At 40.0% G+C, this 20,820-nt stretch overlaps 1 protein-coding gene across 3 annotated transcripts in view; it reads right to left on the bottom strand.

Annotated features, from left to right (window-relative positions):
• Positions 1-20,820, bottom strand: part of LOC150083905 (epidermal growth factor-like protein 8) — a 113,611-nt gene that overhangs the window by 8,902 nt on the left and 83,889 nt on the right. For all 3 annotated transcript variants that reach the window (XM_090374945.1, XM_090374946.1, XM_090374947.1), the window contains 3 exons: positions 19,080-19,175; positions 18,786-18,908; positions 10,486-10,568 (listed from right to left, as the gene is read on the bottom strand). In XM_090374945.1, coding sequence (XP_090231071.1) covers positions 10,486-10,568; positions 18,786-18,908; positions 19,080-19,175 — 302 coding nt within the window. The remainder of the gene's footprint in view (positions 1-10,485; positions 10,569-18,785; positions 18,909-19,079; positions 19,176-20,820) is intronic.

Below are 20,820 nucleotides of genomic sequence, written 5' to 3'. Positions count from 1 at the left end.
GCTTTAGTCAAGGCTTTATTCTAGTTATGATTTTCAACTTCTGATTTTCATTTTTTAATTAGAGTACTTCCCTCCCCTTTTCACAATTCATGTAACTATAGTGGATCATTGAGGTGAGGGCCATTTTTATTAAGCCTTGACTAAAGCATATACATTTAAAAATATATTAACAACTTAGGCCAAACCATGGATAATGATATTTGTCTTTAAGTTGGACATAAGATCAACAACAACAAGCAATCAGGATCTTAATGGTTGGAACAAACTTCTATTTGGTGTTGGGGAGGTGGAGAGTTTGGATAAATTTTAAGAAGCATTAGAAATTATTAGTGCCAAGTTTTTGCATCAACCTTTTGAAGGAGGAGAAAGTTCCCCATGATCATATGCCTAACAATTACAGTAATACACCTCGGATCGCCAGACTTTGTCTTCTGCATTAAAGTATCCCCTGCCTGCATATTATTATTATTAGATATATGGTGCAAGGAAGCCTGAGGCTTATGCTGCACCAGCCAAAAATAAAAAAATTCCTGAGTTACCCTGAGGGGGGGAGAGAGAGAGAGAGAGAGAGAGAGAGAGAGAGAAAAAGTAGAAGGGAATCACGAAGAAAGAGAAGAATGATGATATCCAGCTCAGGACCCTGGGTGTGCCAAGCCCATACTCACCAGGTGTGAGCCCCTGGGGTTATCATTATAAAGTCCTTTCCCACTTAAAAATTAAATCAAAAGCAGTGTTTTGCATTTTAATTGGCAATGTGTGAGAGTTTTTTTTTTTTTTTACATTAAAAAATTTCTTCAAAGTTTGACCACCCGAGAGCTAAGCAAGTTATTCACTCTGATAAAGAACTTAGTTTTTTTGCATTTATTATAAAAAGAAATAACTCTGGCATCAGAGGATTTAAGTTTTGCTATGGTCTTATTCTTCATTAAAATATAAAGCTTGAAGCTGCAGTTCTAACTTAAGTAACAAGGCTGGTCACAATCACTTTAAATGTTGCCTAAAGATAATTAAACTTTATTACAAGAATGGCAATAGTGTTATTGCAGCCCTCAGAGCATATCAGAAAAATGGTCTTGAAGTTTCCTTATTTGACAACTGCATTAAATATTGTAAAGCACTAAGAAGAAGGCTGCCTATATGTGCTCAACTATCAGCATCAAACAATTCTCAGCTTTGAAGGAAGCAACCTGTCAGGAGGTAGTGAATCCCACTGGGAATTTTAAGGCAGCTGAGGAGAACACAATCATCTTAATTACTACACTGGTATGCAAAACTTAAGGACCAGTCAGGTTTTCCAGTAGCTTCTCATAGGAGTGGCCTGTATATGGGACAAGCACACCAAAGGAATCTCGTGAGGTACAGAAATGATGAAGGAAACAACACCGACACAACAATGGAAATAAAACGGTACAGAGGGACTTTATTCAAAAATGGCAACATAGCAGTGGCTGCCATGATACAGATGCATCACTGCTAAAGATGGAACAAAGGGAAGAGGTGGTCATCAGTAGGAGATATGGCCACCCCTAATGTCAATGCAGGCTTTGCACTGCCTGTCCATACTTAGAACAATGTCATTGATAAGTTCTTGTGGTAACACCATCCATTCCTCTGTCAGTGCCATCTTCAGCTGGTGAACATTTTCTGGTGGGTGTGGATGTGCCATTAGGTGTCTCCCCAGAGCATCCCATATGTGTTCAATGGGATTTAGATTGGTGGAACGGGCAGGCCAATCCATACGAACAATGTCTTCACTTTCCAAAAAGCATATGAACAGCTGCAGTGTGATGGGGTTTGGCATTATCGTCCATAAACACAAACTGGGGGCCAATGGCACCTTGGAACAGACACACATGGGGAAGGATTACCTCAGTACAGTAGCGTGCACTGCAGTTACAGTACTGCCTTACAGTATCTGGAGTTGTGTATGTCCATCCAAGATAACGCCTCCCCAGATGAGAATACCTCGACCACCAGTTCAATCCCTTTCAGTGATGTTTGTGTGTGCCAACCTCTCGCCAGATTAGCTGACATCCAGAATCACTGCTGAGATTGAATCTACTCTCATCAGTAAAGATTTTGTGGTTGTAACCTTTAGAAATAGTGTTAGTCCTTAAGTTTTGCATGCCAGTGTATTAGAAAATAATGGTAGACATATGGAAACCTGATCATCAGCGATTGGTAAAAAATTTACCTTTTCTTTGTTACTTTTCTAAATTAACCATTTTTCAGCCTCTGCCGGTTAAATTTGAAATTAATTTTTTTATTGTTTCTTAAAAGTTCCACATATACCAATTATAATGCAAAAAAGCAACGCGGTACGACCTATAGTTTAAGTAATAAAATTATACTATGCACTCCGGTTTGAATGAGATAAAACACTTCAGCAGTACTCACTCTTGAATGTCTGCAGTATGTGAAATTGCACACAAGCTATTTACAACATTGTAGCACAATTTCACTCTGTTGAATAATTTCTCTAAAATCACTTTTAGAAGCACCACAAGTTACAACTGAGCAGAATGGCTTTTCAGTGAAGTGGCAAAAAAAAAAAATCAGCAATGGTTAAATTAGTATGCCTATGCATAATATATGGTAGATATATATATAAAACACAAGTAAAAATAAAAGAAATGCTATTTCATATTACAGAAGAGGTAAAAGGACAATGTCAAGTTCGTCACTTTTGTGTATGTAGTTTATAAAATTGGTGAAAAGAAACTTTTGAAACCCAAATGTGGACTGTCAAAACCTTGTGTAATGTAATAAATATTTGTATTAGTGGCCCCAAGCATTTATTCATGATTGTATGTGTATTGTGTTTGTAGCATAAGTATGTTGTGCTGGCTGAAAAATCCTACTCCCCACCACCACAGACCACAGCCTTGACTGAAGAAGACTTTAGAAATTCCTCATCATCGACAGGAATTGAACCCAGATATGACAACGTACCATCCAGCTAAGCTGCCATGGAGGATATTTTTAATAAGCAGTGTGAAAGCAACTTCGATGTGCATGAATCAGAATTTTTTTAAAAAATATTCTTAGATGAGCAATCCCTCACCAAATGCATTTGGCAAAATGCATCTCCTTGCAGTTAAGGATTCCTGCAACACTGGGCATCATGAGAGGGTTTAAATTCCTCAAAAAACTGTTGTCACCATCAGTAAAATGTTATGGACAGCCAAGCTTATAACCAACCTTTAAATAAAAGAAGTCCTCATGGCTAGCACAGTGGTATAATTACTATCCTCCCCACTGGGTTCAAATCCTATCGATGAGAAGGAATATTTATGTGCCTTTTTAACAAGGCTGACTTAGTTGGTCTCAGACCAGGGTTGCACGGTTTTGTCTCCTGGAAGCTCGGGTTTTTCATTCGGCAAACATGAACTAACCATAAATACACAAAACTGACAGGTGCAATATACTGATGCCTCAGCCACAGGGCCGCTGCTAGTGGGTAAACGAAGTAGACCTCGCATACGGGCAGCAGTTCAGGAGGCACTAAAACTTTCTGATTGGTTAACATTTATCGATATTCAACAGTTAAGGCGGCAAATTTTATTTTGCCTACCAGTGGCACATAAGGTCGCCGAGCCACTGCTCAGCCATAGTTACTTTGGTGCAACACAAAAAAAGTATTGGTTCCAACAAATTCCTGTTAGTGTTGTAGTAGTTTTAGGAGCATCAGCGACTAAGGCCATATTGCTCAGTGTATACTGTCTGTAAATTGCATGTGTTCTGTGGTTGATTTTCTGTTTTACTGGACGAAAAACCCAAGTTTCCAGGAGAAAAAACCATGCTACCCTTGCCTGAGGCCAACTAACTCAGCCACATTATGAAAGGGGCTCATAAAAATTCTCCACGTCATCACAGGAGTCAGGTCTTTTCCACCTGGTGCAGGACCCGATTCCACTGACCATGCTACCCACGAGGACACAAAATATTGTAAAATATAAATTTATGTTACATTGATTAGTTTCTGTAACTCAATCTTGCATTCATTTGCCACTTCTATCATCCTCTGAATTTCAAAAAGTCACTGAACCTATCTGCATTACCTATCCATGTGCACAGTTTACTAACAAATACATTTTTATTGACAGTTAATGCTGTTATACCAGCCACGGGCATTTTAAAACCACCTTAAGCCATCTAGGCACCAAGAGTAGGGTAGCAGCATGACAACATATATGCATAAGTAAACTTGCATGCATCAGCCAGTAGGGGGCCAGAGTTTCAATGAACAGAAGCTAATTGTGCAACTGAGAAATTTGTCAGCGTACCACCAAAGTATTGGCAAAATGCAAGAAAGCAAGCTTATAGAGCATCGACCAAAAAAAATTCCCACACCACCTGTCAATCCCCTCCAATAATTTGTCTACATCTTCCTTTAGATATCTAAGGGAATCTAGCTTCAAATTTCCCATTCTTCCATCAGAATGTTTGTCAGCTGCTGTATTGTAGTCGTTAGAGGACTACAAAGCTGACTTCCCTTTCCAATATATCCGGACATTCTCAATTGGATTCAGATGTAAAGGATTAGGTGTCCAAGGGAGATGTTGGAAATCTTGGTATTTTGGTTTGAAAGGATCCATCAGAATGTGGGTGAAAATGAAGTATTGCACGGTGAAGTTGATCAGATATGACAGAAAGGTATTAATTGTAAGTGGCGCCTCCGTAGCCAGGTGGGAAGGAGCAGCAGTGCGTAGCACACGCTTCTTGATTAGACCGGGGTTCAAGCCCGTCACCACCAAATACAGAGGATGCGGAAAGGTCAGGGAATGACCACCGCATATCCCCGGAGCAATATGGCCTTAGTTGCCAATGCTCCAAAAAACCAAATAACAAACAACATTAATTGTAAGTAACATGACCTTTTAACAGTATGAGCGAACCCAGTCTGTACTAACGAAAAAAAAAACAAAAACAAAACCATTATTTTTCAGGCCACCCGAATAATTAAATTCATCTGCCATGCTGTGTATCTTATGTCTGTTAATTGCGTGCGTTCTATGGTCGATTTGTCTGTTTTGCTGGACGAAAAACCCTAATTTCTGGAGGGAAAAACTTGCTATCTACGCCTCGACCGACTAACTCAGCCACGGAGTGAAAAACGGCGACAATACAGTGGTATTGTCACCGTCCTTCCCACACTGGGTGGAAAAGGCTTGGGTTCGAATCCCGTCCATGACGCGAAGAACTTTAATTGGCTTTTTTCACTTTGTGGCTGAGTTAGTCGCAGGCGTAGATAGCAAGGTTTTTCCCCAGGCAACTCGGGTTTTTCGTCCGCAAAACAAATCAACCAAAGAACCCGCAATTTACGGACATAATGGCAGATGAATTTAATTATTCAGGTGGCCTAAAATTAATAGTTTTTTTTTTTTTTTTTTTGCATGCCTTCATGAGGTTCAGTCTACTACACTTTTACCCTTCTATTGGGAGAAAAAAAGTAGAACCAAGCCTCCTCAGACAACATGATCTTTTTTCATTGTTCTGCAGTTCAGTCTTGGCCTTGTCTGCACCGCTCTAGTTAAACCTTGATTTTTTACAGAAAGAAATGGCTTTTGTATAGGCACACTACTAGCAAGTCCCAGATTATTCAAATCTTACTGCATTGTTCAGTTGGAAATAGGTATTCCTTTGCCTAAAATTCAATTTTTCAGTCATAACTGCACACTGAAACTTCTATTCTGACACAATTCTCTTTAAATTCCTGAGGTATTGTTCCTGGAGTGCCAACTTTTGGCCACATTTCTTTCTTTTAGTGCTTCATTCTCCTTTCATTTTCCATTCAATGCATACTTTTGAGACGGTTACTTTCGACATACCAGATTTCCTTTATTCTCTCAGTTGTGGGTCCCGCTAAACATATTCCAACAATTATACCTCTGTGAAAATTGGAAAGATCACCTATCTTCCCAAGTACAATATTTATCTCATACCAAAGAACTTGTAATCACACCATATGACAACTTAAATGTGCACACTGCATATTTAATTATTTGTTGATACCATTTGCAAAAAGTTTCTAACTTTGTGCCCAGTGAATGTATGTACACTCATTTGAGCAAAAAGGAGCACAAGTTCGTAAGATTGGGCTTTCATTTTGTAAGTCAAATTCGTGGTATCCAAAACCTGTTTTGTAAATCAGGAGACTGTTGTACTGCTACTACACTACGCCACAAACGCTGTTCAGTGATATTAGATTAAAGATACCGTCGTTTTTTGTTTTCTTTTTTCTTATTTTGATTACCCAAACGGAAGTTCATACACGCGTGTGTGTCCTACGTTTGTAAATTGCATGTGCTGGTTGGTCTGCTCTCTGGATAAAAAAACCCGAGTTAAAAAAAGCTTCTACTGCTTGAGACCGACTAACTCGGCGGTTGTGTGAAGCAAGCCAATGAAAGCTCTTCACATCATTGATAGGATTTGAACCCAGAACCTCTTGGTTCGAATTATTACTCCCGTGTTTCATTATTCATTTTGCTAGCAGGGATAAGGAGGTGATTATCCCTTTGTATAAGGCAATGGTCAGGCCACGCCTTGAGTACTGTGTCTACGTCTGGAGGCCTCATTTTAGGAAGGTACAGTTGCTTGAGCGAGCAAGTGCAGAGAAGGGCAACAAGATTGGTGAGGGAAACAAGGAGGTCCTCTTACCAAGAAAGGCTTAAGATCTGCAAATTGCAGCGTCTGGAGACTAAGCAACTGCGAGGTGTGATTTAAAAAACGTTTTGAAATCACAGCAGTGGCGTAGCTACCATGTAAGCAGACAAGGCAATTGCCTCCGGCAATCTGTGGGCAATTTAGGGACCCGGCGTCTTTGGCTGTCTCCTCTTTTTGCAATTTTCATTAATTAAGTAGGGGCCCGAACACGACTTTTCCTCCGGCCCGAAAAAGGGAAGCTACGCTACTGAATCACAGCCTTATTAATCAGATTTGGTTCTGAATAACTTCAATGTAGTTTCTGTAGTCAAAAATGAAGATGAAAGGAAAATTATTTTATACCATCCAAGCGAATGTGAGAGACCAGCTCAAAGAGATCACTTTGGAGGAATTCCAAGAATGCTTTCAAAGGCTAAAAGAGAGGTAACAAAATTGGTTGGTTGTTGTAGGGTTTTAGGTGCATCAGCGCCGACCGGGCAAGCCGGGTGGGTAAAGTTCCTGCCTGACAACCCAAAGGTCGCGGGTTCAAATCCCGCCTCGGGCTTGGATATTACGATGGTGCCGTACTCTCCGGCTGGACCTCAGGGCCACTATACACGAAGGAAGCAGGAAAAAACTGGTTCCTTCGTGAATTGCTCACATCATACGATTAAAAAAATTTTTAAAAAGTGCATCAGCAACTTAGACCATATTGCATCGTATATAACGTCTATAAATTGTGTCAATCGTCAACTTGTACTTATTATTTTTTTTTAAATAAACATATCAGAAAATAATGCCAATATAACTCATTAAGGTATGGAGAGAAGTCTGCCTACCTTTTTATGCAAAACGTCAAGAATCTAACTATCTAGTCCAGAACTTCAAAACTGTACAATTTGAAATTACTTAATAAAATATGAGCATCCTCGTGAGCCAGAAATATAATGGCTGCGCGGGGCGTAATTTACTTGCCATTTTTGCTTAATTAGTAATGAGTCAGCTCAAATGAGGAACTTTTCTGCAGCTTATTGTCACCCTATAATGTAGCCTATTGCACTTCTTGCATTTCGATTCTGTAAATCGCATATATTCTATCGTTATTTGGTTTTACTTGCGGGATGAAAATAACATGTAACCCCCTGACATTAATTGCGCTAATTTGGCTCACCAACTGAAAAAAAAAGACTATAACAGTTCCTCCCGACTGGATGACAATTAACTTTTAACGAGAATAACATTATACCTGAATAGCGTGAAAGCGTAGCAGCTGTAACCACTACTCTATCCAGGAAGGCATTCTGCAGTAGCACATAAATTTAATTGATGTCAAGGAACTCAATCCCATTTAATGCGCACTTTGCATTCCTACTACCTTATCGCATCTAATTCTGCGTACTCCGTTTCAGACTAAAGTGAATGCTAATGACCGAATAAACGTTCGGGTTTTGATTTACATTTATTTCAATCATACATTTCTCGGAGGAATAAAAAAAAGTTTTATTACTCTGCACAGGCTGGTCGACTGCATTAACCTGAAGCAAGACTGGGGAAAATGCGTAATCTATCAGACTTGAAAAAGGTCTTATCGTGAGTGAACGGGTTATCAAGAGCCACGATTCAAGAAACGAAAGGTATTCATTTCTCATAAGCATCCATCTCAAAGGTTTTTAATGATTTGAAAGCAAGCGGTTCTTGGTATCTGCTGGAAGAAAAACCAGAGTTTCCGGGAGAACAAACCATGATACTCTTCTCTGAGACCAACTAACTTAACCACGTTGTGAAAAGACCCGTAAAAACTCCTCCCGTAGTTGGTGGGATTCAAATTCAGGTTTTTCCACTCATTGTAAGGAGGGCATTGATTATATCATCTGAACTGCCCACGAGGCCAGAAGACCGACGAAAAGCGCCAAATAAATTAAGACTGTGAGGCATCAGAATATTTTCTATAAATTGAGTATTGTTCTACGGTCAATTTGTATGCTGGATAAAATCTCGAGATTTTTTTCGGAGGAAAGAAGTTAAAAACCATGTAGTAATCGTCCGAGACGGACCAATTTAACTGCGTTGCGAAAAAAGCCATAAACATTCCTTGCGTCATTGACGGGATTCGAAGTCTGGCAATTTACACCAGTGTGGAGAAGATAGTGATGATTTTATCCTCTGTGCTATGTGCGAGGGTAAGAGGGATTGGATAAATGCTTAGAAGAAATAGCTATATGTGAATGTAACAAAGACTACAATTAATATAGTGTAGAAGGGGTTGGGGGGGTATAATACTACATAGGCATCCTTCCTTGCATCATTTTTCCAATACTGGTACTACTTTTTCGTACTTAGGAAAATATTTCGACAGGCAGATGAAAAACTAAATTTTGTCCTACTTATGAGTACATCATTTAGAAAAGAAATTAAGTTTCCTTTATTAAAAACAGCAATGATTTTGTCACAGATCAGTCTCGAACAGGTTATGGATAGTAAATTTAGCAAGTAATTTAGCAAGCAACTGCAGGCTAAAGATTGTGTACTTGTATTACATATTGATTTAAAAAATTGTCGTATTAGGGTTACTCGAGAATAACCTCATCACTCATGTACATTAAGTCTTTAAATTGAGCTACCAGTCCAGGCCACAACAATACGCGTACTGTTTTATGAAATGACAAGACAAGAATCCAGCAACCACTGGAATTGTTTTCACTCCAGTGAATGCGCTATTCTTTCCTTGTCATTTCATTGTTCTAGCCCGCTTCTTAGTGGCATGAACGGGTACTAGGAAGCAGCCTTCCTGGTGATTGAGTGGCCACTTAGCTTCCCGAACTAAGTGGCCAGAAACAACAAAACAATCACACATTATGCAAACTTAACATCAAATTTATGGAGGAGTTGGACTAACGTTTTTGAGCTACCCTACATGAGACACAACCCATGTCCACATACGCATTTGAGTGTCCTCGCGGGTGGCATAGTGGCTATAATCACTGTTTTCCTCACATCGCTAGAAAAGGCCCGGGTTCGAATCCTGTAAATGACTCTAGGAACTTTTATAAGCTTTTTTCACTCTGTGGCTGAATTAGTTGGTCTCAGCAAGGGCAATAAAGTTTTTTCACCCGAAAACAGGTGTTTCGTCCAGTAAAACGAGCAAACCGATCAAAGAATACACGTAAACGCGGGTATATGATATTGTTTTCGGGTAATCCTAATATGATATATTTTTTATTACCCATTTGAGTTGAGGAAAAGCTTTTGAAGTGTGCGTATAGAATCATAGAGTGATTTTTGTAGCAATGTAAGTGTAGCTCCCTAAATAAAGAGCGCCAAAACAACTACAGCTGTGAGGTGACAATAAACTGCTTGCCTGTGGTCGATTTGTCTGTTTATTGGACGAAAAATCCCAGTTTCTGGGAGTAAAAAAACCACGCAACCCTCGCCTGAGACTAATTGAGCCTGACTGTGAAAGAAAAAAAAAATACATTCCTGGAATAATTGATACGAACCTTGGAATTTTCCACCAAGTGTTGGGAGAACGATTGTGCTAGGTAGACCGCTAAAAGTATTTAAAAAAGAATCGCTCTAATCACTCCAATGAAAAGGTCTGAGTTCAAATCCCTTCGACTTGGAGAAATTTTTTATAATTCTTCCAAGGATTTGAACCCATGCATATTTCTTATGTCTGAGTTCAAATCCCTTCCACTAGGAGGATTTCTTATAAAGGTATTTTCACCTGAGTGATTCAGGTGTAACTTTTTGGTATAAAATATAGCTCATTCTATAACAACATTATAAAAAACAATGAATAGCTAATCATCAGAATTACAGGCCCATTCTGTTTTATCCTACCTTTTCCAATTTCTTTACTTTTGCCTCCAGTTCATCGTATCGTTTGATAACCTCATTATATTCTGGAAAACTCTTCAGATTCACTGTTGTAAAGAGAAGTATCAGTTCGAATAAGAAGTTTGGCAGTTATTTGTAGCATAATTCATTTAAAAAAATAATAAACAGAACCAATAACACGTTAAATAAAAATCAAAAGGAAGCATGTCCCCCAACCCAAAAAAAAAACAATGAAATACCATCATCGAAAAATACTACTTTCTTCAAATGGTAAAATATTTCGATAAGTTAGTAAGATCCTAAAATCATTAAAATAAAACTGTAATAAAAAACTGATCTGATGAATGTGGGGGATAGCAGCCATAATTATGACAGACATGTGAGTAGAGGCATTGTCCTGTTGAAACAAGACTCCTTTACTGAGTTTCCCTTGGCATTTGCCTTTGACGTTTTCACGCAAACGCTTCACAAGGGCTGCGCAATATTTCTGAAGGTAATCCAATAGCATCACTCCATCAGCTTCCCAAAAAAATCGATGTCATCACCTTGCCAATAGAAGGAATTGACTTGTTTTCTTTTGAAGAGAAGAGCTGTGTTTCCAATGTTTGGACTGCTCTTTGTCTTTGGCTGAAAGTGATGGACCATCCATGTCACAAACTTGCAATGAAATTTGCTGGATTTACTTGAAAACCATGCAAATGTTCATTTGACTTGACAACTGTTGTGTATTTTTGATCTGCTGTCAACGACTTTGCTCACACCTTTTCCATAGCGAAAACCTCTATTATTATGTGGTCATGAGATGCCAAAGAAGCAGGCCGAACTGTCATTCGTCGATCACTTACCACTAGATCATGCAAACTATCAACAATTTCTGGAGCGATGGACGTTGCAGGTCTTCCACAGGGTAGGTCTTTTTCCAGGCTCTCTCTCTCCCCCTCGTTTAAATTTGACTCCCCACTTCTTACCCTCTGACCAGGAAGGGGCATCCTTCCCCAACGTAACCATATCCTCATATATTGCCTTTGGCTGTAGTGCTTTTTTTCCACAAATATTGGATGACTGCACGATAACTTATTTTGTCTATCTTTTTTCATTCACACAATTTTGACTTCAGGACCTGTAACTCAGGTCACGAACTTTTCGAATACCCCTAGTACGTATTAAATTTCATGTCAAATCTTCAAAAGTCGACCAGAGAACCGACCATTGTTTGCTGGACGAAAAATCCTAGTTTCCGGGAGTAAAAACCATGTTGAGACTGACTAAATCAGCCATGTTGTGAAAAAAGGCCCATCTAAATTCCCCACCTCGTCGACGGGACTCGAACTCAGGTCTTTTCCACCCGGGGTGGGAAGGACGGAGATTCTATAAACTGTGAGAGTGATCTCTTAGAGGTAGACAACTTAATGTCATAAGTAGTTATACTCAATAAGGAGTTACTATCAATTAAAAGTATTTTCACTTTCAGTGAGCCAGAATTTTCCTCGCCAACCTTCCATCAGCAGGCTGAGCGTGTCAGACATCAGTAGAATCCCATCTGAACCTCCAGCAAGTAAACTCAAGAGCTCTTCACACTCTGAATAAGCATTAATCAGAATTTCTACTGCCACTATACGACGTGGCAAAATTTAAGGTTCTTCAACTCCACAGAACTGGTGAAATCGATAAAATACAATATAACATTTAACATTCTTTTTGGCTTATCAGCTGAATCTGTATAAATCAGATTTAGCTGATAAGCCTTATTCCCCACCCCCAAAACAGAGTCTAAAGCGAGGTTTCACTGTACCTAAAAATCAGCTCGCTTTGCTTTCATTACCAAGCATAGAGTGGGGGTGTGGTACATCTTACGAACTTGTCTGGAACAGGCCCTTACGAAAGCTAGCGCTGTGGCATTGTAAATAACATGATTGAAATGGGCTGGGCTGTGTAAATTGGTGCCAAGGCCATTTGAGTGTCTTAAGGCCAGTTTCTCTGTTTTCATGAAGGTAAACACCCTGAGAAGACACCTCTGGCTAGTTCAGCCTCTGCTTGAAAACGCCACAATCATCGATGGAATTCGGACCCAAATCTTTGCAAATTATATCGCTTGATATGTTATTCGTTTACTTTATTCGCTGACTTCGTTTTCTTTTCAAAAGTAAATGTACACATAAAAAGCCTCTATTAGAGGGGTGTAGACAGTGTACTAGAGAGGGTGGGCCAAAGAAAACTAGCTTGGTTGACGTGAGCTGATGTGCACTTGGTAATGTACTCTAGCTTAATAAATTGGTTGTCATTTGTAAATTCATGTCAGAAACTTCCTTTGCCATTGTAGTCTTTTCTCACGTCAACCGGACTTGCTTTTCTGTTGCCCGCCCTTCATTTATGCCAATGCCTCATGCCATCTGTCTGATGCTGAATGTTCTCAGATGTATCAGTCCAGTGGTCGGCAAATTTTTCCCCACCTAAATGCCAAAATGTTGCCAGAAGCCATGTTTGTGCGTGATGCTACTTTAAATTTCAAAAAAAAAAAAAAAGAAAGAAAGAAAGAAAAAGCAATTACACTCATATACGCCCTTCTAACATTGCAGACGTGCCAAGGATGTCATGACTTGTGGCAAAAGAAAAAAACCAATTTTTTTTGTACCAATTTTAAAAGCTTAGACATAATACTGTATTAGTATGGACAACAGAATGTACAATTTAAATGTAAAGTTTTCTTTACGTTTTAAAATGTAAACTTTTAAATTAATCTCAATCAGAATGTAAATAAATTTGAAACCTTTAAATTAATTTATGATTTTCTGGTGGATGATACTTTAGTGGCTCTCATAGCTAACACAGCGATTACGATCAGTTTTTTTTTTTTTTTTTTTTCGATCTCGGGAGAGGGCTGTGTGGTTTCTTTTCTCCGAAACAGGTTTCTCAAGCCTCTAAGCACTCCTAGGTGTGCCTGTGTACGTTAGTCCCGGTCACAAATAAAACCACACTTGCAGATGTTGAAACTCTTTCAACACTAGATCGACATGAATTTTATTCTGCTGACGTCGGAACTTCTTTGACGTGTGATGAGTGTCCCTCCGAGCGCAGTGCTAATCCAAACCATCCTCCGCTCCAGGTTGTCCCTCCTTTCCTGCCTGGAACTTTCTTCGACGCCAGGCCTCCGACTCCGTCGAGGGATTAACTTCACCGGTTATCTCCTCTTTTCTGCTGATCCAAGGCAACAAGGTTAGGATCTCTATGGATGCTTCTTTACTGTCTTGGGATCTACCTTAGTAACGTTGGGACCCTACTCATGAGGTAGGATTGCTTATCTGCTCACCAGGGCTATATATCACCTTCGGGACACCTCCTGTAGATGTTGTCCTCCTAGTTAACAGACTACCAAGGTCCTTGGAAGTGAGATACCTGCTGACCGGGGATCTTCCTTGATGTGGGATATATTGGTGGCTTACGAAGGCCTCGCACTTGGCTGTCCACCTTTGAACTTTTCCTCCCTCACTTCTGCCTAACCTTGAGCTCCCGGTGTCTTCTGAAGGGTCCCCTCCTCTAGGTTTCTTCCTCTGTTTCGCCTGGGGCCATCTTCATTAGAACTCAGACCTTAACCACACGATGGTTAAGGTCTGAGTTCTAATCCCGCCAATGACGAGAGGAACATTTTCACAACATGGCTCGGTTGGTGTCAAGCGAGGGTTTCGTGGTATTTTCTACCGGAAACGTGGATTTTCGTACAGCAAACAGGCAAATCAAACACCGAATACAGGCAATTTAGACACAATATGCTAACACCTCACAGCCGTAGCAGATTTGGTGATAAACAAAACAACATACAGTGTGCTGCCACTTTATTAGGTACACCCCTGCTGTGCACACAAATGGTTTCTCCCACAACGTTGCAAGTCATATGACTACAGTTGTAGATATAAATGCAGCAGAACCTTTCTAGAATCAGTTAAGCGTACAAACTATAGCAAGAATGGGGAAAAGGAGTGATCTAACGGACTTCGAACGTAGCATGGTAGTAGGTGCAAGACGTGCTGAACAAAGCATCTCTGAAACTGCAGTTCTCCTGAACTTTTCACGCACCACAGTTTCAAGGGTGTGTCGAGAATGGCGCAACGAACAGAAAACATCCTCTCAACGGCACTCCTGTGGAAGAAAATCGCTTGTTGATGAGAGAGATCAGAGCAGGATGGCTAGAATTATGCAAGCAAACAGTGGAGCCACAATGTCGCACATCACGTCAGAATACATCCTTGGTGCGCAGAACAAAATATCGCAACATACCACTAGTCGCACTTTGTCGCGAATGGACTACAACAGCCGAAGGCCAAATCGCGTGCCTTTGTTATCAATGAAGAACAAGAGAGCACGCCTCCTGTGGGCACAGCAACACCAGCACTGGACTGTCGATGATTGGAAAACAGTTGCTTGGTCTGACGAGTGGAAGTTCCTGGTGCATCATGTTGATAGAAGGATCAGAATTTGGCGAAAACAACATGAATTAATGGGCCCGTCATGTCTGACGACTACTGTGCAAGGTGGCAGGGGCAGTGTTATGGTGTGGGGAATGTTTTCTTGGCACACGTTCGGTCCATTGATACCCACAGATTCACGTCTGAATGCCACATCGTACGTAAACCTCGTTGCTGACCAAGTGCATCCGTTCATGTTTACAGTTTATCCTCAGTCAGATGGTTACTTCCAGCAGGATAACGAGCCCGTGCACAAAGCCCGAATCACTATGGAATGGTTCCAGGAACATGACAATGACTTTTCTTTGTTGCAGTGGCTCGCTCAGTCCGCGGATCACAATCCTATTGAACATCTTTGGGATGAGCTGGAAAGGGCTGTTCGTTGCAGGCCTACACACCTCCGTTGAATCTCAAGGAACTGCGTGACACACTCATGCCTGCATGGTACTCCATTCCTGCACAACGTTTTCAGCATCTTGTTCAATCCATGCCTAGACGAATTCAGGATGTTTTGAAGGCTAAAGGAGGCGCAACACGCTACTAGGTAGGTGTACCTAATAAAGTGGCAGCACAGTGTATATTTGGAAGAACAGTCAGCAATTAATTCTTACCGAGAAACTTTCAAGTGCATCTAAAAGGTGATTATTTTCTGGAGAGTAAATCTGGTAATTTGTTGTCAGGATGGTTCTTCGACAAAGCCACTTGAAGCTTCGCGAAAGAGCCAATCTGGCAACAAAAACATTGTACTTAAAAGCAACGAAGCAATCAAATGCCCAGAAGAATTTGTCAAATCTCTGGCGCTACTAAGCGTGCCTCCCCATAAACTGAAGCTCAATATTTCAATTTTCAATGTGTTCTCTTCAAGTTTCAGTGAAATCTAGACCTCTGACACTTTGCAATGGAACATGGTTGCTTGTAAAGAAGCTTATGCCATTTATCATTAACACCACCATTATAACTACCATACAGCAAACCAGGATGCATTAATTTTATCTAATCCCAATTCAATTTAAGTTACTCCAGTTTTGTGTTCACCTAAATCTATCATACGCATCAGCAGAGATTAGCTCGTTTTTTCTCATGAGCAATAAACTTCATTACTATCATCGCACACCTCGAACCCTGGCCTTTTTCGCTAGTGAAGGGAAGACAGTAATGACACGAGGAACATATATAGGCTTTCCCACTCCATAGTTGAGTTAGTCAGTCTCAGGTGAGGATAATAAGGTTCCCTCTCTCTGGAAACTGGGGTGGTTTCTCGTTCAGAAAAACAGGCAAACTGATAGAGAATGCAAGCAATATCTGACATAATACACACGGGTAGATGAGGTAATTCTCGGGTGGCCCTAAATATATATTCATTTATTTATTATTTTTTTTTACTTTAAACTAGTAAATAGTAGCCATATAGCGCAAGTAACGTAACGTTTTTTTTTTTTTTTTTTTTTTGGTAGTTGTTGGCGCATCGGCTTCTGTGGCCATATTGCACCTCCCAAGGTTTTTGCAGTACTTTGATCCAAGCCCGAGGCGGGAATCGAACCCGCGACCTTTGGGTTGCTGGTCAGGTACTTGACCCACTCGGCTAGCCCGGTCGGCCATATAGCGCAAGGAAGCCAGAGGCTTTTGCTGCACTGGTCAAACAATTAATAAATAATAATAGCAAACCTGAAGGCTTACTTCCAGGAAAAAAAAAAAAAAAAACGCAGCAGCACTCTACCAAGTGATAAGGAAGACAGACAAGCACCATTCTCTACTCAACCTAAGCGAGGAGACCCATCCCGCCCAGACGGAATAAACGAAGCTAGAAAGATGGGCAAAGAAGACACTCCATGGCAGACACTATAATGACTTCCATCAAGGCCACGTAAATAAAATAGCTTTCAATGGCTCCTGGAAGCACGTCCCTGAGACTAGAGGATTTGTGCTTGCCATCCAAGACCATGTAATCAACACCAGGAACTATAGAAAATACTTCGCCAAGGAGCCCGGAGTGACAGATGACACATGTCGACGGTGCCACCTGACCTCAGAAACGATCAACACATCACCGCAGGATGAGAGGTGATCACCCAGACGAAGTACACTTGTAGACACGACCAGGATAAAACATCAGAAGTTAGCAAGGAATTACCAATTAAACAAAGAAAGTGTGCCGCATTACAAGTACGAACCACAGGCCATACTAGAGACACCAACCACCGAGCTGTACTGGGACCGCGCCATAACGGTGGAGAAGGTAATCCCGCACAACAGACCAGGCATAACTCTTGTAGACAAGAAGGAAAAGGCTATTATCTGATTGACATAGCGGTGCCCAACATTGGCAGTCTCCAGAAAACCCACGAAGAAAAGATCAGGAAGTAACACAGACCAGACAAAGGAGATCAAAGGAATGTGTCATAAGCAACAAGTAACGACCATCCCGATCATTGTGTCAACCACCGGTATGGTGCCAAAGACCCTACACAAGAGCCTAGCAATAATAGGTCGCCGAGAGAACACCTACAAGGAACTTCAGAAAGTCGCAATCTTGAACACCTATAGGACAGTCAGAGTTCCTCGACTAACGGTAACACCGGACATAACAACTACCCTGTGCACTTGGTATCAGCACCCGTCATGGGACTGAATCCCCATCAGGATGAAATAATAATAATAATAACAATTAATTAATATATATATATATATATAAAACTAAATATATAAAAATAAAAGAAAAAAACCATCTTTTTGATTTCGTTCCTCACGTAGGCAAATATCCGATTTACTGTAAGCGCAGTGGCGTAGTGGTTCCAGGGGCCCCAGGTTTCAGAGTCCCCGAACCAATCGAATTCCTTTAAATAATAAAGTATTTTAGCTTTCAGTTAAAACGGTTGCGCCTGGGGCCCCCAAAAATCATGTGATAATGAAGACAGTAGCGCAATCTCTGATCAGACAATAAATTTATTTTAAATGTGTCTATAATTAACTTGTTGGTTGAAGTGCTGTAAGGTACAGACTGCGGCTTCATGTGCTGCTAGGCCTTATCAACTGCATCCCCCCCTGCTGCCTGTTATAGATCGTATACGACCTTCCAGCTATAGATGCTTTAAATTTGAATCAACGTTCTTCGCATCGTTTGTTTCTCTTTTGGAATGGCTGCTTTCTCTTCTTTACCGTTTTGCAACATCAACGCTACATTTGCAGCAGTAGAAACAATGCGACAGGCTAATTGGTTACTGGCCAGGAGGTCACTGACATTATATCGCGTATAAAATCAAAATTGCTTAAAAAGAGAGAGAGAGAGAGAGAGAGAGAGGTTAATTTCAGTATTAAATTTTTACTGTTTCCTATTTTTAATTTAAATGTTGTTGCTTAAATTTATTATTAACTATACTATAATAACGTGCATCGATTTGCTGATCCGATTGGAACTGAATATAATGGTGATCCGACTGGAACTGAATATAATCTGATCCTACTGGAACTGAATGTAACTAGTGACTACTTAATAATAAATTGAATATTATTTCCCTTCACAAGATAAATTTCCAGCTGTTACAAAAACGACTTTTGAGATTGAAATCAGAGAAATGTCGCTTTGTTTTAACCATTTTCAGTTTGCCATATTTCAGAGATTAAAAACAGAGGAATAACAGATTTAAAGTCTGTTGGCACATTTTGCGAAACTTCTTTTTGGATTATTTAAATTTGTGCACATCGACCTCAGAACAACGCAATTTACATTTACAGACAATATACACGGTGCAATATGGCCTTAGTCAGTAATGCTGGTAAAACCCTATTACAACATAATAATTAGTAAATATAACGCAGCAGTTGACTTTCAAGAAAGAAACGTACATTTACAACTTCTCCTGTTTTTCTTCAGAGTAAAACCTTCATGGCATTCACACGTGTAGCTGCCGGGAGTGTTAATACACTTGTGCTCACATTTGTTCCTTCCAGTCTTGCACTCATCAACATCTATAAAAAATAAATTAAAAATTAAAATTTATACTTTATATACAAAATTTCAAATAATAGAATTTAATTAGAACAATTTTAGCATTAAAAATCTAATAGCTAACGATGACATTAACAGAATGTTAATGTCATCGTTAATGATAATAAACAGTTCAGGCAAATATGCAATACCTTCTTCACAAAGACGACCCGTCCAACTACGAGGGCAGGAACAGTGGTCGGGTTTTTTGCATTTGCCGCCATTTTGACATTCTTCAGTGCAGATAGCTGCAGAAATATATAATAAATATATTCATTATATTAAACTAATTACATATATATATATAAAAATTCAAGAAAAATTATTATTTTTTTAAACAGGTTATGTCTTAAAAACTGCGCACACCCTGACAAAGACAGACAGATGCACGCGCACATTCACATATATATATATATGGTCGCGGGTTCGAATCCCGCTTCGGGCTTGGATCAGAGTAGAAAATGCAAAAACCTTGGGAGATGCAATATGGCCACAGAGGCCGATGCACTAACAAAAAAAAAAAAAAAAAAAAAAAACATTCACATATATATCAGGTGTGGCAATAAAGTTCCCGGACTGGTACAATAAAAAGAACACAAAGTGAAGGAGCTTAAAAATAGTTTTATTTTTATTCAAAGTAATCACGACTTGATTGAATGCACTTATTACACCGTTCTAAAAGTTTCCCAGGCATCAGCGAAGGCGTCCAAAGGCATGTTGTTCAGTTCGGTGGTTATGATTTTCTTTATTTTGTCATCGTCCTGAAATCTCTTTCCTTTGAGGACAGTTTTTACTTTGGGAAAGAGGAAGAAGTCCACTGATGCTGGCTCCGGAGAGCAGATGGATGGCTGATCTGTACAATGCCATGTTTCAACAGAATGTCTTTAGAAGTGCGGAATGAGCTAGGGTATTGTCGTGCAATAGAGGCAGCTTCCTTTCTCTCGAAATTGAGGCCTCACTCGGGAAATGGGCTTCAATAATCTTTGAAGCACCTGCACGTAGAACGCAGCTTTGACTCTTCTTTACAAATCCCTTCAGGTACAAATTCCTTGTGAAGGAATAATATCCTATTTGCGGAAAACATGATAAGCATCATCTTGATCCTGAACTTCTCTAAACCAAACTTTCTGGGCCTTGGTAATTATTTTGAAGCCTGCTGCATGATCTGACACTTTGTCTCTGGCAGCCAACACTCATTTCCAGTGGCAATACGGTCGAGGTAATTAGGATTGTCTTAACAAGTCTGGATGAAGTCATCGCATGATGACACTCTTCGTTGCTTCTGCTCATCCGTAAGACTGTGCGGCACATATTTTGCACAGACCTTCCTTTTCCCTAAATCTTCGTGCAGAATTTGACGACCCAGTTCATCAACCATCATTGCGAGGGTCAAAAGATGATCTCTTGTCACAATTTACAGAACTTTTGCAACTCTGTCTTCATTTCTAGAGGTTGTCGGACGTCCACTTCTTGGGTCATTGAGAACATCCTCACGTCCGTCTTTTACAGTGAGATTCAAACACGATTTAACGTTTCATCACCATAAAGTTTTTAACATTTCGTATGTTTCTGTTGCAGATTTTTCCAGTTTAAAGCAAAATTTAATATTCGTTCGCAGCTCCATTGAAAAATAGTGACACGGAAGGTAAACGCTACTAACTAAACTGGTTGTTACTCGAAATCTGTCAGAATCTCTGTGCCACCATCTGTTGGCGGAAGTTGGAACTAACATAGCGCTTCCGTTTATTTTCAAACTCATCGAACATCACGACCGCAAACAGTACGTCCGGGAATTTTATTGCCACACCTCGTATACTGCAAATATAGTAACATCTTGATTTAACGGATATTGTTGAAGATGGGAATTTTTATAAGCTTTTCTTCACAACGGGT

The sequence above is a fragment of the Mastigoproctus giganteus genome, chromosome 6 (assembly GCF_048544385.1).
Source record: "Mastigoproctus giganteus isolate SK-2022 chromosome 6, ASM4854438v1, whole genome shotgun sequence".
Lineage (NCBI taxonomy): Eukaryota > Metazoa > Arthropoda > Arachnida > Uropygi > Thelyphonidae > Mastigoproctus > Mastigoproctus giganteus.
The sequence above is the reverse complement of the archived record's forward strand: the minus strand, read 5'-3'. Positions and strand labels throughout refer to the sequence as shown.